Below are 14610 nucleotides of genomic sequence, written 5' to 3' on the forward strand. Positions count from 1 at the left end.
CTGACATCACAGGAAAGGCGGGCGATGCCCGAGCCGGCGGCCAATGGGCCGCCTGACGGCCCGTGACGGCCGAGGAGGACCGGGAAGGACCCGGAAGGTTTCGCAGTCGGAGCGTCGCTGCCCCGAAGAGAGACCCCGTTCCTGCCGCTCCCCGCCCGCCCCTGTGTGCCCCATGGACTCGGTGGGAGTCGCCGCCGCCGCCCCCGACGCCGGTCCGGGCCCCGCCTGGCAGAGCAAGGTGAGCGCTGTGCCGGCAGCCCGGGGCCGCAGCGGGGCGGCTGTCCGGGCTCCGGGGAGGTGGTGAAGGAGGAGGAGAACAGAGGCCGTGGAGAGGGCGCTGCGGGGCGGTGTGAGCACCGCCAGGGTCACGGTCACTTGGCAGAGCCACCCGAGCAGCGATGGACGGGGAATGGCGTTCTTGCTGCTACCAGCAATTATCTCTTTGCTGGAGAGGGCTGCTGTGGCAGCCTGATAAATGCGTTGCTTCTCTCCAAGCTCTGCTGGCGAGCAGGGAATTGGAGCTAAGCGAGCTTGGTTATCGCGGCGGTAGGCAGTGAGTCACAAGCTTGGTTGGATTGGTCACTTCCCAGCCGCCGCCTCCCCCAGCGAGGTTATGTGTGTGCTTCTGCAGTTTGGAGGGGATGTTTTATGATGGCTGTGTTTTCAGGGCCCTAAAAACGGGGGAGGAAGCTGTGCATAAGCTATTACGGTTGTGTTATTCCAAGAGAAGTTTTACATAGATGTAAAAGTGTGTACACTTGTAAGCAAACTTTCTCAGAAGGCTTTACCCCGTCTTCAGAGAGTACCGACAAACTGTTTCCTACCCCGATTAGTGACTACCAACAGATTTTCAGCCCCAGTTCTCCCTACTGAGTTATGAAACTACTCTTTGAGTAATACACCAGTTCCCTAAGTATCTGTAGAAGACAAGATTACATGAGCTTATTTTGGTGCCAGCGATAGCTAATTATCCTGACTATTGTGTTGTCACTTTACAAATCGTGCTGATTTTAATAAAATGTTTATTTACAGTGTCCGTGGGGAGCCCCTAACACAACATCAATATCATGTTCTCTTGCTGATGTAATGAGTGAACAGCTGGCAAAAGAACTGCAGCTGGAAGAGGAAAATGCTGCTTTTCCTGAAGTGGTTGCGTAAGTTCGAGCCCTGGATTAGTGATCTCCATAGTTGTGCTGCCATCTTCTCTCTCTTGTGCGTTTTCTTACAGTGTGCTTAGTGCACAGCAATACAGCAGATGCTTTGCCTGTTGCCTTCTAACTCTGCTTCTTCAGATCTTTTCAGTGAAGATGCCTTTCCCCAGTTAAAAATCTTCCTTAGATTCTCTTCTCTGTTGCCTTTCCTTCTTTCTTGATGTTTTCTTTGCATTTTCTGGGTGCATTAACCCAGTCTGTAAGCTATGTTTAGAGAAATCTCAGAAATGGGGATTTTTTTTCTACCCTTTTAGAGACTTCTTTTAACAGTTTAAAATGTTATTTCAAGAACTGTCAGGTATATCACCTGTATCCTCCTACTACTAGAAAGCTCTAAACAAGGGCCAAGAGCTTACTAGTTCTAAACTTATAAAAATTTTTACTGCAGTCTTTCCTGTGAAGCAGAGCAAAGCAAAGTGACACTATTTGTGGGTTTATTTGTTTTTATTTACAAAACATATAAATATGTACACACACACATACACCTGTATGCTGCCTTTTTTATATGTGAAGGACACCTTAAAAATAGTGCTTAATGCTTCTTATAGAATGGTAAGCAAGTAAAAGTTCAAGTAATGTTTCCATCATAAAAAGTGGCAGAGAGAAATGAAGTCATGATCTATTAATATTTAGTGCTGGCTTGAAGGGGAGGTGGAGAGCTGAGATCCATTCCTTTCTGTGCAGCTCTACATGAAGTCTTTTGTACAGAGTGATGAAATGATACAAAGCAGTGGTTTATGCTTACATTACTGTGTTTAACTTTTTAAAATTTCTGCTTTCATCTCACATAGTGTTGCTGAAGGTCCATTTATTACAGGAGAAAATATTGACACTTCTAGTGACCTAATGCTAGCTCAGATGCTGCAGATGGAATTTGATAGGGAATATGATGCACAGCTTCGGCGTGAAGAGAAGAAGATCAATGGAGATAGCAAAGGTACCTTCATCAGAAGAAATATTTTTGCTTTGGAGATATTCTTGGCACTCTGTTTAAGTTGGCAGAGCTGTGAGGAAGCAGCAAATGCCTGATAATCACTGACATACTTACTTGTTTTCTTTCTCAAGTCTCCATATCCTTTGAAAATTATCGGAAGGTGCATCCCTATGACAGTGACAGCTCAGAGGATGAGGTTGATTGGCAGGATACCCGTCATGATCCTTACAGAGCAGGTATGTGACAGTTTTAAACAATACAGTTTCTTCAGTTCATAGGCCTAAGAATATGACATAGTTAAATCAAGTTTTCTTTGAATGTAAGGAGGTATCCCAGTTGTATGTAAAAGCAACGACAGCTCACTGGGAGGTGTCAGCAGGTGGTTGGGCAGGTAATTTCAGGCTTCTGTCTGCCAGTATATTGGCTTCAGTGGCTGAATCTGGCTAAATAACTATTGTACGTGGAAAGTATTCTGAGATGGGCATATCTGTCATCTACATTTGGCTAGGGTCAATATCATCTTCACATGACATTGAATATTCCTGTCTTAATATGTCAAAAAGGTGTCCGATACCCCAGAGAAGACATAGAAGTAAGTCATAACATAGCCAAAGAAGCTGTCATGCTTAGGATAAGAGAAGACTTCATTAAGATCATACAATTGAAATAATCTGAAATTATGTTACATTTTTGGACATTGTGGGACCTTTCTGAGCATAAGTTATGTTTGTTTTGGTGTAACGTTAGATTGATTTTTCTCACTGCTGGCAGATAAACCTACTACCACACCGAGAAGGGGTTTCATAGGAAAAGGAAAAGATATTACTACTAAACATGATGAAGTGGTATGTGGAAGAAAGAACACTGCTCGCATGGAAAATGTAAGTGAAAACTCAGGGAAATTCATTTTGTGTATAAAACTGGAATGCTGCAATTCAGCCAAAGAACTAATGCTTGTCCATGTGTGCTACTGGATAAGGTGCTGATTTTTTTTCCCATCAAATCAAAGCAACGTAGTGTTTGGTTTAGTTATTCAAATTGGCAGTTTGAGTTGCGCGGGTTTTCTGTTTAATAATAGTTTGACCATGATTCAAGAATTTGCACAGAACTGTTTTGGCAAAACAAAACTATCAGCAAGTTTGGCACACAGGCAAATAAAACACTGAAGCTACTTTTGAAAGGCATAGCTATTGTGTAACCTCCTTTCTTTAATTAATTTCATCTGATGAGCCAAGTAACTTATTTTCAGTCAATTATTTGACTTACAGCTTTTCAGTCTGTTTATCTATATGCCTTCCATTTTCTTTAAGGTAAGTGGTGCAACTTCTGCAAATAAGGAAATGCTGCAAGTGCTATTTTTGCAGGATGTTAGGTAATCTCATATCAATTTGGGTAGAACTTTGAGTTCTGAGTTTAAAGCAATATGTTTTTTAACATAGTGACAACATTACACAAAGTGGATTTCACATAGGTCCTAATCTACCCTGGGTATTTCCAAATCAGAATGAGAAATTTCTGTTGGTGCCAACTTTTGGTGTCTGCTAGTAACAATGCTTAAATTTCTCTTATTTCTACTTGTAGTTTGCACCTGAATTCCAAGTTGGGGATGGAATTGGGATGGACTTAAAGCTGTCAAATCAAGTCTTCAATGCCTTAAAGCAACACGCATACTCTGAGGAACGTCGAAGTGCAAGGCTCCATGAAAAGAAGGAGCACTCCACAGCTGTATGTTTTTAATAAATTTTCTCTATATACTTTTTATCTTGTGTAATAGCTGAACACTGCTTTGGAAACTTCTTGAAACATTCCATTTTTAGTAAAACAGTTAAGAAATATTATACTAACATTGCTGAAGGAGATGTTATCAGCCAGCTCCTACTAGAAAAAGGCTGGTTTTATTTGAGCTGCATTACTGTGAGAGCCATATCAAAGTAAGAGCAAGCACCTTCCATTTTCTTTTTCTCTTTGTCTTTCTAAACTTGCCTAAACTTAATCAGCTATAATGAATAAACTGGCTGGAAGTTATTTATAGAAACTATCCAGAGGACTAATCCTCTGCAGTTCAACCTTCTGGCTCCAAATATCTGTCTTCATAGCAAGCTCCAGGAAGATGAGGTGACCAACTAAACTGACTTAATAATTTAGGAAGTCAGTTGATAGGCTTTATGGGTGATTTTAGAGTAGAGCCTCTGGTGATTCCTGCTGTGGACTTCTTCAAATCTTAGTGTTATGCTTTTCTTTATTATTACTGATATCAAAGAAATATAATAGTTAGGATATTTTGATTTATGATTTGTAAAGACTTCTTGAAAACACTGTAGAAAGTGCTGTTGAGTCTGTGTGGAATTGGTAAAATACTGTATGTGTTATACAGCTGATAAGGAACCTGAGAGTATTAAATCCTAAGATGACAGTCCTGGAGCAGACTGATTTTGCTTCATCTGTTTATTTCAGTTTGGTTTTTCTTCCTCTTTATCAGTTGAGAGAATTTTATTATTACATTATTCTTTCCACATAGTTGAAATCTTGTGGTGTATAAATATCCCAAATTCGCTGTAAAACAAAGAATTATTTTAATGAATTGAGTATTAATTTCTTGCCTGTAGGAGAAAGCAGTGGATCCCAAAACACGTTTACTTCTGTACAAGATGGTCAATGCTGGGATGCTGGAGACCATCACAGGCTGCATCAGCACAGGAAAAGAATCTGTTGTTTTTCATGCCTATGGAGGAAAGTAAGTGTGTTGTTGTTATTGATGGTAGCTTTAAGTACCAGAGATGATTTAAAAAGCAGAAACCACAGAAATATTTAAACAGCTCCGTTTATAGCTTTTTTATTTCCAAGCCTTTAAAGTCTGTATTCATATGTATGCAGATAATAATAAAATCTAAAAACCAAATGGTACCAACCATGAAGTAAAAAAAATCCCCACTTTCCTCCTTGGAGTCCATTTAATGAATGGGGACAAATCCACCTGCCTTTCTGTAGAAACAGATGTACTCCTTTTATAAAAAAGAAGTCTTGAGATTTTTGAGGAACTCTTTCCACCACCTTACACAAGATTATAGAGCTGTCACGGTGATATTAGGGTACCTGAAGATTGTCTTTCTATACAGATCACTGTATGGTCAGCTCCATCTGTGCAGCTCAGTGGAGGTGCTGTTTGTTACTTTAGGGTTACCTTGAGCATACTGTTGGGGTGCTGTTCACTTTGTGAGTCATGCAAGAGTCCAGTTGTAAAAACTGCCACGCTGGGAGGATTATAATACATTAGTAGTGATTGTAGTACATTTAGCTCACTTTAAATTAGTGGTGTTTGAGAAAGAACTAATAAAACCCGAATACAGATAATCGATTTAGAGATGTCAAGATAGATGTAAGTTGGAGTTGGGGAGAAAAGCTGTGCCCTTTTTTCTTTTTTAACTTGACTGTTGCTTCAGTGATGTTCAGGAGCGTTCTTTTGCTTGGTACTATTTAATATTTTTGTGGTGCTTTACAAAATACTATGATGCTACTATTATTGTTCTAAGGGAAGACTATTTTCACCTGTAAATTCTTGTAGCAGGTATATCCATTAACAGGGCTGTTATTAGCTATGGCATTTTAAGTAAAATATTACCAGACTGGGAGAGGTAACCTGTTTGATAAGCAACATATAATCAAAATGCCAAAACCCAAACATTCATATGCAAGTTTAATTATAGAATTGTTATAAACTTAACTTGAGTTGGCTTCTAGATTTGACAGAAAGTCAGACCTTCTCTTATATTAAAAATTGCTGTATCTTGTACTATATAAAAAACCCAAAAGCATGCATTTAGTTAACTTTGCTATATATTTGACTTTTTCCACGAGAAGTGCAACTGAAGATAAAGTTATTCCTCCGGAATGTGCCATCAAAGTGTTTAAAACAACTCTCAATGAATTCAAGAACCGTGACAAATACATCAAGGATGACTACAGATTTAAAGACCGCTTCAGTAAATTGAATCCACGAAAGATTATTCGTATGTGGGCTGAGAAAGAAATGCATAACTTAACAAGGTAAAGAAAAAAAATAAAGAGTAGTTGTCAAATGCCTTCTCTGTGTGAGGAAGATACACTATGTCTGGGTAGAAGTTTAGATTTGTTTTTTAGGTCAAAATAATATACAACGTGCCATAGATTGAAAAAGCCTCTGGTTTCTTACAGTTTAATGAGTTGTCAGCATCTTCAGTGATTTGGCAGCACAGTTTACAAGCCCGTGAAGTTAGCAGGCTGTAGTTGTAAAAGTGTTCAGTGAACGTTCTTAGACTCACTTATGACTTTAGGATCTGAATTTTCCTATGTGAAATAAATATATTTATTCAGTTTTCAATTCTCTCTATTTCAAAGACTCTTTTTATTCTGGATCAAGTTTCTTACACACTCTCTCAGACTGGAAATGAGCAAGCAGGAACTAAAACTATATGGTTTTGGGGCTTTTGTTTTTCTAAATCAGTATCTATTTTCTGATCCACAGAATGCAAAATGCAGGAATTCCTTGTCCTCAAGTGGTTATCCTTAAGAAACACGTCTTGGTTATGTCTTTCATTGGCAAGGATCAAATCCCAGCTCCTAAACTAAAGGATGTAACACTTGGTAGTGAAGACATGAAAAAGGCCTACTATCAGACTCTCAGTGTAAGACAATGCTGATTTCTCTTCCAGTTCTGGGTTGTGTTTTCTTTTAGGTGAATAACTTAAAGGACAAATCATCATTTATTTACTTTTTAGGATGCTTGCATCACTTCCAAGATATGAAGTTCAAAGTCTTATTTTGCTGCTGTTTAATGTGTGACTTAGAATAAATAAAAAATTATCCACTAAAAAAAGATATTTAAATTTAATCTTAATCTGAGTGGAAGACATGCTGGGACTTGATGACAGATACTTAGCAGTAGAGGAACTGTGAGCAAGTAGTCCTTTTATAGAAGCAGCATGTGGTTTATAAAATTCTCTGAAGTCTTTCTGGGCTTACCAAACACATAATTTACAAGGCTTAAGCACTTTCGAAGAATGAGTTAGAATATTGCACAGTGGATTTTTCTATTTTCTGCTGTAATTGGTTCAAACGTACCTGCTAATTGTCCACTCACTATTCCATTATAGAAATTAAAAAACTGAACCAGCCAACCAACCCTGCATGTTGGTAATATAAATAGTCTAGGCCCCAAATTGTGAGACCAGTGAGCAACACAACCATGTTTTAAATGAATATGTATGCTGGTTAGGATTCAGCATCTACAACTCTGAGACTTCTTTCCTATGTGATAGCAGTGAAAATGACATGTGTATCTACAGAACGTGTTTATCTGTCTTGTGCACTTGGACTGATTGGCAGAGCTGACCTGAGTTTACCAGACTAATTCTTCAGACTTGCCAAAGCTAAATTCAGTGATAAAAGCTTAGTTTGCTGGCAGAGTACCAAAACTGCGATTCCCTGTGTGGAAATTTATTGAAGACTTGGGTAAAAATTATGTAAATTAAGTCGGTTGGGGAAAGGCATTTTGTTTGTTTGTTTGTTTGTTTATTCTATAGTCATGCAAGCAATATTTATGTGGAGTATAGCATACTTCTTTGATTAATTTGGTTCCTTGCAGATGATGCAGCAGTTGTATAAAGAGTGCAACCTGGTCCATGCAGATCTGAGTGAATACAACATGCTTTGGCATGATGGGAAGGTGAGTTTGTTCTTAATGTGGGGAGGAAAGGTTTCACAGAATCACAGAATATGCTGAGTTGGAAGGGACCCACAAGGATCATGGAGTCCAACTCCTAGCCCTGCACAGGACCATCCCTAATAGTCACACTATGGGCCTGAGAGTATTATCCAAATGCTTCTTGAACTCCCTCAGGCTTGGTGCTGTGGCCAGTTTCCTGGAGGGCCTGTTCCAGTGCCCAACCACCCTCTGGGTGAAGAACCTTTTTGTAATATCCAACCTAAACCTGCCCTGACACAACTTCAGGCCATTCCCTTGGGTCATGTCCCTGGTCACCACAGACGAGATCAGCGCCTGTCCCTCCTCTTCCTCTCATGAGGAAGTTGTAGACTGCAATGAGGTCTCCCCTCAGTCTCCTCCAGCTTGAACAGACCAAGTGACCTCAGCTACTCCTCATACGGCTTCCCCTCAAGGCCATTCACCATCTTCATTGCCCTCCTGTGGACATTATCTCCAATGTAAAATTTTAATACAATGCTGTTTCTCTGTGACTACAGGTCTGGCTCATTGATGTCAGTCAGTCTGTAGAGCCAACCCATCCTCACGGACTTGAGTTTTTGTTCAGAGACTGTAGGAATGTTGCACAGGTAGGAGGACCTCTTTGTCTGACAATCTTCTGTTCTGCTGAATGTTTTCCAAGTTAAAAATCAATTCAGAGCTAATTAAAAATCAACCAATACAACTCAGTAAAAAAATGATCACCACCACATATATAAAAGATTAATTACTCTTGCATATTGTCCATGCTAATGGTGTTTTTCTCTGAAAGGGAAAAAAGCGTGGAAGAGTAAAATGATACCACTAGAACTTAAAACTTATTTCAGTTATTTTTATCTGTGGGTCAATAAAAGCAAAAATGTAACTTTGACTAAATATTGTGATAGTAACTTGGGGAAGGAAAAGGAATATTTTGTTCTGTATAGTAAAGTGTTTAACGTGTGCTTTTTATATTGACTAGTTCTTCCAGAAAGGAGGTGTGGCAGAAGCACTTAATGAGCGTGAACTCTTCAATGCTGTCTCAGGTTTAAATATTACAGCTGACAATGAAGTAGACTTCCAAGCAGAGGTATAGCTTTCTCTAACAATTTTAATTTGGTTAGCTATAGTAACTGTTGTAATACTTTAACTTTCCACATTTAGTTTGTGTGATTGGTGTGTGTGAATAAAATTTCAGCAGTCATTCTGCATCCCTTGTTAAAAACTTGAGTATTTCAACCTAGTACAAATGTTTACAGAAACTCATATTGACAGGCTTCTCCACTCCCTTTCCTGATCCCCCTGCTCACAAGTGTAAAAGGCTTTATGTTGCATTTAGTTGCTTCTTTCAGGATTAAGGCAAATCTAGTGATCTGGTTTTAGTTTAAAAGCTAGCATTGTTCTCTTCCCTTACATACCTTAAAAGTTGTGCAGAGAAAGGAAAGCTGGGTAAACAATAATAATTGTTCTACTGCTTATTTTCACGGTTTAGATATTAACTTACTTGAATTTAAAGTTTAGGTTAGCGTTTTCAATTTTCAAGCCTAAAATCATACTACTGTAAATACAGATGTGGGAATCTTTGGTCACTGTTGGCTTTTAATTTTCAACCTTTGTCTGTAACTCTTCAAGGTGTACATCCTGATATCAGACATTGAAAAAACCAGTTGTCAAACAGTCTATATTTACTAATTAAAGTTAGGGCGATGTGGCAATTCTACTCTACCTAATTACTCACAACAGTGTAGGTTTATGCTAGTCCTGCATGGAGTAGGTGGCAGCTTGAAATTAGGTAACTCCAGGGGAAGGTCCCCAGAGTAAGATAGAGATAAAGGGACCACAATGTCACAGTTCCATGATCATTATGTATCAGGTAATCAAGCAAAAAACAGTTCCCTCACTGACTCTGGTGTGGCACCAGGGGGTAGGGTGCGGTGTTTTTCTTCTTGTTTTATGTCACTTTTAGTGCTTGTAAGTTTTATGGGAAAGATTTAACATTGCTGCTTACATAGAGGAGAATTTGAGCAGCTTCTTAAACTTCAGACTTTTGTTACTAGGGACTAAAGTCAAAATTATCTCCCCTGGAGTAGAAGGGGAAGCAATCCAAACTTAACAATCAGAAGATCAAAATAAGCCACTGTACTGTGTTACTTTGATTGCACAAAACACTGAAGTATATCTGTATTCAACTTTCACTGTTAAAAATTACTGCAGTGGATTTGTAATGTATTACTTGTATTTCTCTCATGCTGATGGATTGGCTGAGTTACAGTGGAGGTGTTCAGAGCTGGAGAAAGGGACATTTCTGTACTTTGAGGAATACAGCTGAAGACCTAAGAATCATGCAGTCCTCCCTGCAACTGGTACATTTCAGTTACTTAGCTTGAAACTATAATGGAGTGCTACTCATTTTAGTAACTTGTTGAGAACATGTTTCAAGCTGTACTTTCAATCACTGAAATATACCTGCTCTGTCATCTACTTTTTCACGCTGTTTAGCAGCATTTTGGTGCAGGCATGGTTTCATGATTTCAGCACAGTTTTATTTTTGTCTCTCTAGATTGAAGCTTTGGAAAAGATGAATGAAGATCATGTGCAGAATCATGGAAAGAAACTGTCAACGTTTTCGAGTGATGGAGACCCACCTATATATGATGAATAGCACTGAGTGTATAGCTGCTAACAAAACAAAACACAAATTTACTGCTTCTAACTATGTTGGTGCAGTGGTAAATGTCAACTACCGATGTCAAGAGAGAGTGGTTGGCTGGGAATACCAAAATGGAAAACACAGCGAGCATATGGTGATTCCTCAGTGGTTTGCTTTTTTTTAACTTGTCCCACACATCAGGCTGGCACTGTAAGAATGGACTGTCACTACCACTTTGGACAGTCTGACAACTTCACCAATGGCCCACTTACATTAGACTGATGTAGCTCCTCAGGTGGTCATATTTTGCATGATTCAGAGCTTAAATATGTTTTAGTTAAAAAAAAAAAATTAAAAAATCATCTATATCATCCAAAGTATTTAGTGGGAAAGCACATGAGAAGAGCCCTTCTTTTTTTCCTATTGCAGCTTGAAAAACTAATTTAAAAATGTGTATGGACACAATGTCAGTGAACCTTTAATCCATCTCCACCAAGGGCAAAGTGAAAAGTCAAACTACTCACTGCAATCGTATGAAAATGTTAATTTAACAAACTAATGTATTTATATATGCAAAAGTCTGGACCTTTTCATTTGAAGTAGACGGAATGTGGCTCTAACTATCTCTGTAAATACAGTTGGGTATTACATGAGAAACAGATATGAATTCAACCTGCAAAGGACTTCCTTGGTGACATGCCAGGAAATCCTGACGGCTGCATCCAAGGTGCAAAGACTAAGTTCAGTTAGCTTCACTCTTAATATACAAATGGTTCCAAGAACTCGGTGCAACCCAAAACCAGAACTCTGTAATAATGCTGTCTCTGCCTAGGATGTCAGTTTAGAGCATCAAATGTGCTTGCCCTGAAGGTAATCATAGACAAATCTGTGTATTCTTTTTGCACCTGTAAGCAAAAAAGCTTCACTTAGAAATATTTAGTTTCCCCAATCTATTTCATACTTTTATTCTTAATGTCAGACTTTATTTTTTACAAAGTTCTAAAAATCTAGCAATGTTTCTCTCCAAAACAACACATTTAAAGATGGATTGATGTGGTGGGATGGTTTGGAATTAAGAAATTCTAATCAACTTCTTTTTAACAGATTGCTGTTTTTGATGCTGCTCTTTATCAAGCAGAATATAGTGATGCTACATGTGACATTCTCACAGTGTTCTGTGAAAGTGACTTTTTTATCTCTTTGTTGGAAAACTCGTGGTGAAGTAAAATCTTAAGATCTTATGGTGGTATTCTTGCATAGTTCTTTGCATCATACAGGCCTTCACTGATCCTCAGTGTTTCACTGGAGCAGTCTTAGGGGAGGACTAAACTGGTTCCTTGTAACAATAGAAGAATTACTATTTGATTGGGTACTACAGGAACAGTAAACAACCTTGATGGTTTTGCCAGTTTCATCCCAGCACTTGGATCCTCTTCCCTTTCCTAAATCAGGTAATTGTCTTGCAGTAACCCCTTACTTTTGAAATAAAGGAACTTTTATCTTTTGGATACTTAAGTCTGTTCCAGATTTCTCAGGGAAAGTTTCCCAAAATAATAGCATTAGGGAAAGAACAGACTAGGTGTTGCTGTTAGCTGACCCTTTCAGGAAGACTACAAGCTTTGGCTTTTTCAGAGGAGAAGGCTTTTAAAAAGAAAAGGGTAATCTTATTCTAGGCTTATAACTAGCCTTAATACTCTTAACACTTCTTGGGGGGGGGGGGGGAAATCTCAAAATGGTTGCTAATACCTTAAAACATTCTTGTCTAGGAAAGATGCTGATATCTACAGATACTTGCATCAGGTGAGAGGAAGAGAGAGCAGAGATAAAGGGAAGTGAAGGGAGGGTGGTTTTTGGCCTGTTTGCCATTTGAATTACTGCTTGTATTACTATGCTTGGACTGAACCCACAGTTGTTACTATAATTTTTAATTTCTTTCTAAAATTTGGCTAGCACAGGTTTAAAAAAAAAAAACCAAAAAACAAATCACACAAACCCCCCCCAAATAAATGAAGTAATTGTTCTTAAGTCTAATTTAAAGCTATTGGGCTCAATCATATTCTGTGTTCTATATTCTATATTTTATATCATATATATGTTTACTTCCAGCAGTAAAACTGGCTCAGGAATTTGCTTTGAGATTTTAAGACACCTTGGTATGTTTTCAAGTAGTTGAAAACAAGTATTTGCTAAAACAAACATTTTCCTGGACTCCTTTGAAACAAAAGGTTTCAGGATTATTATTATTATTAAGCAAATAGGATCTTAGTTTCGGAATTTGCCATCACAAGAGTTTCAAGTTGTGTGTTTATTTACTTGTCTGCTGATTTCAGCCACAAGATAGCTCAGTTTGTACTGCAATTATAGGAAGTGCATGCTGTTCTTTAGAGAAGTAGGAGAAGGTTAAATGTCTGTAGAATTTTTTAAATTTTGACCTTGGATTAACTAAATATCTGGCTAACATGAAATTAATTTTGTTATTTTGTAAAAAATTATAAACTTTTAGGTACTTTAAATGCTTTGGAAATACTTGTCATCTCCAGTTAACACAGAACTGTTTGATGATGCAGGAGGATTCTGCAGAACAAACATCTTGCTATAATTCCTAGTTGTGACTTCAGTATCTGTAGTCTAATGTGAAATTACTGCAGATGGACTAACTGGGTCACAACTAAGCCAGCAGTTGTTTGTATGATACTGTCTTAGTATCTGGTATTTAAATTTCTATTTCTCCTGTACTAAGCTGTGCTACTCTGTTTCAATCTGAAAATTTTAAAATCGGTAAGATCTCAGTCTTTTTCCCCCCCTCTTTTTAAATTTCCCTTTCTAAACCAATAAGCAAATATATAATTGATATTCTCTCAAAAATTCTGAATCATACTGTAGGGTTTACAACTAGTGAACTAAAGCATTAGCCAGTGCATCAACCAAAAAAATCCCATTGCTAGTTTACTGTCAAGACTAAAATACAAATAAGCGTAAATGCTGAGGACCAAGCCAGACTTTAAATTAATAATGCTTTATTAATATTGTCCCTGAAATAAGGGCTATTTTCAGAGTATAATTTCCATTTCTGAACTATTTTACAACAAACCACTGAAAAGCAGTTTCCTGCCCAGGAGTAGGATCAATAGTGACTGCTTCTCAGTGATGATGCGGACAAATAAAGGCAGAGCTCTGAAATAGCTGGTTCCTTTTTTTTCCCCTCACCTAAAAGTTTTGGGTTGTGTTGTTTTTAAAAGCACTGTAAAAGGTTGGGCCAAAAGCCCCGCACTTGCCTCGGCCTCCTCGATGCTGTTTTGGTTTAGAAAGACAAAAGTGCTTTTGTTTGCCTACTTACTGCTTTGAAGTCCACTACCTTTGCTTTAAAAAGCATAGTAAGTCCTCCCAGCTAGAGGGATGACCTGATAAGTGGCACTGGTGAAAGTCAGAGCTAACCCTAGGACCTTCATTCCTCCTTTTTAACTCCTCTAATATTTGCACCCCTAAATATTTACATTGCGGAACCATCCTGTAACTCCACGCTCCTTCGGCGTTTTCCTTAGCTGCCTCCTTGCAAGCATTCACACCTCTTATGAAAGAGTTTTTACAGCTTCTCAGGATCCTGCTTTCATTTGTTAAGGTCGCTGGTACCTTTCAGCTGTTGATGTTCGACACATCCCAGCCTCTCCCAGTTTTGCAGCATTTGGGATCTGGGCTGTTCTAAGTGCAGGGTCTCTCGCCCGCTTGGCTGACTTTGAAATGCGATACAGCGAGCAAAAGACGGAGGAAGACATTGGTTCAGAGAGGGGAAATTTGAGACTGCACCAATTTAAAAGCTTTCCGATTAAAACAGAGTGGCACCACTTAGCGCAAGGGAAATAGAAATTTGCCTGCTCTCCGGACAGGGTCTGGGTCCCGATACCCTACTCCCGCCAGCAGCCCTGTGCCGCGAATCCGCAGACTGAAACAGAGAGCCGCCGCCTTCTCCTCCTTCCCGTCTTTCCTCCTCTCCTCCCTCCCTTATCCCGCCGCCGCGGCGCCTTTAAGGCGGGAGCGTCCCGCGTCACGCGCGAGGGGAGTGTAAACAGGAAGCGGCGGCCTGGGCGGTGGCGGCTCGTCC

General features: G+C 39.1%; 1 protein-coding gene across 2 annotated transcripts; it reads left to right on the forward strand.

Annotated features, from left to right (window-relative positions):
• Window positions 1-24: 24 nt before the first annotated feature.
• On the forward strand, window positions 25-11752 carry RIOK3 (RIO kinase 3). 2 transcript variants are annotated; one of them, XM_027638972.1, is made up of 13 exons: window positions 25-238; window positions 1033-1154; window positions 2003-2148; window positions 2277-2381; window positions 2917-3026; window positions 3727-3870; window positions 4752-4879; window positions 6001-6189; window positions 6647-6806; window positions 7766-7846; window positions 8383-8472; window positions 8844-8951; window positions 10422-11752. In XM_027638972.1, exons 1-13 carry the CDS (start codon window positions 44-46, stop codon window positions 10521-10523), a joined length of 1680 nt encoding a protein of 559 aa, XP_027494773.1. In that variant the 5' UTR covers window positions 25-43; the 3' UTR covers window positions 10524-11752. The 2 variants fall into 2 exon arrangements, with proteins under 2 accessions (XP_027494773.1, XP_027494774.1); XM_027638973.1 differs by having other exon boundaries at window positions 26-238; window positions 6004-6189.
• The last annotated feature ends 2858 nt before the right edge of the window (window positions 11753-14610 follow it).

Source organism: Corapipo altera, unplaced genomic scaffold (genome assembly GCF_003945725.1).
Source record: "Corapipo altera isolate COAL_440 unplaced genomic scaffold, ASM394572v1 49, whole genome shotgun sequence".
Taxonomy (NCBI): Eukaryota; Metazoa; Chordata; class Aves; order Passeriformes; family Pipridae; genus Corapipo; species Corapipo altera.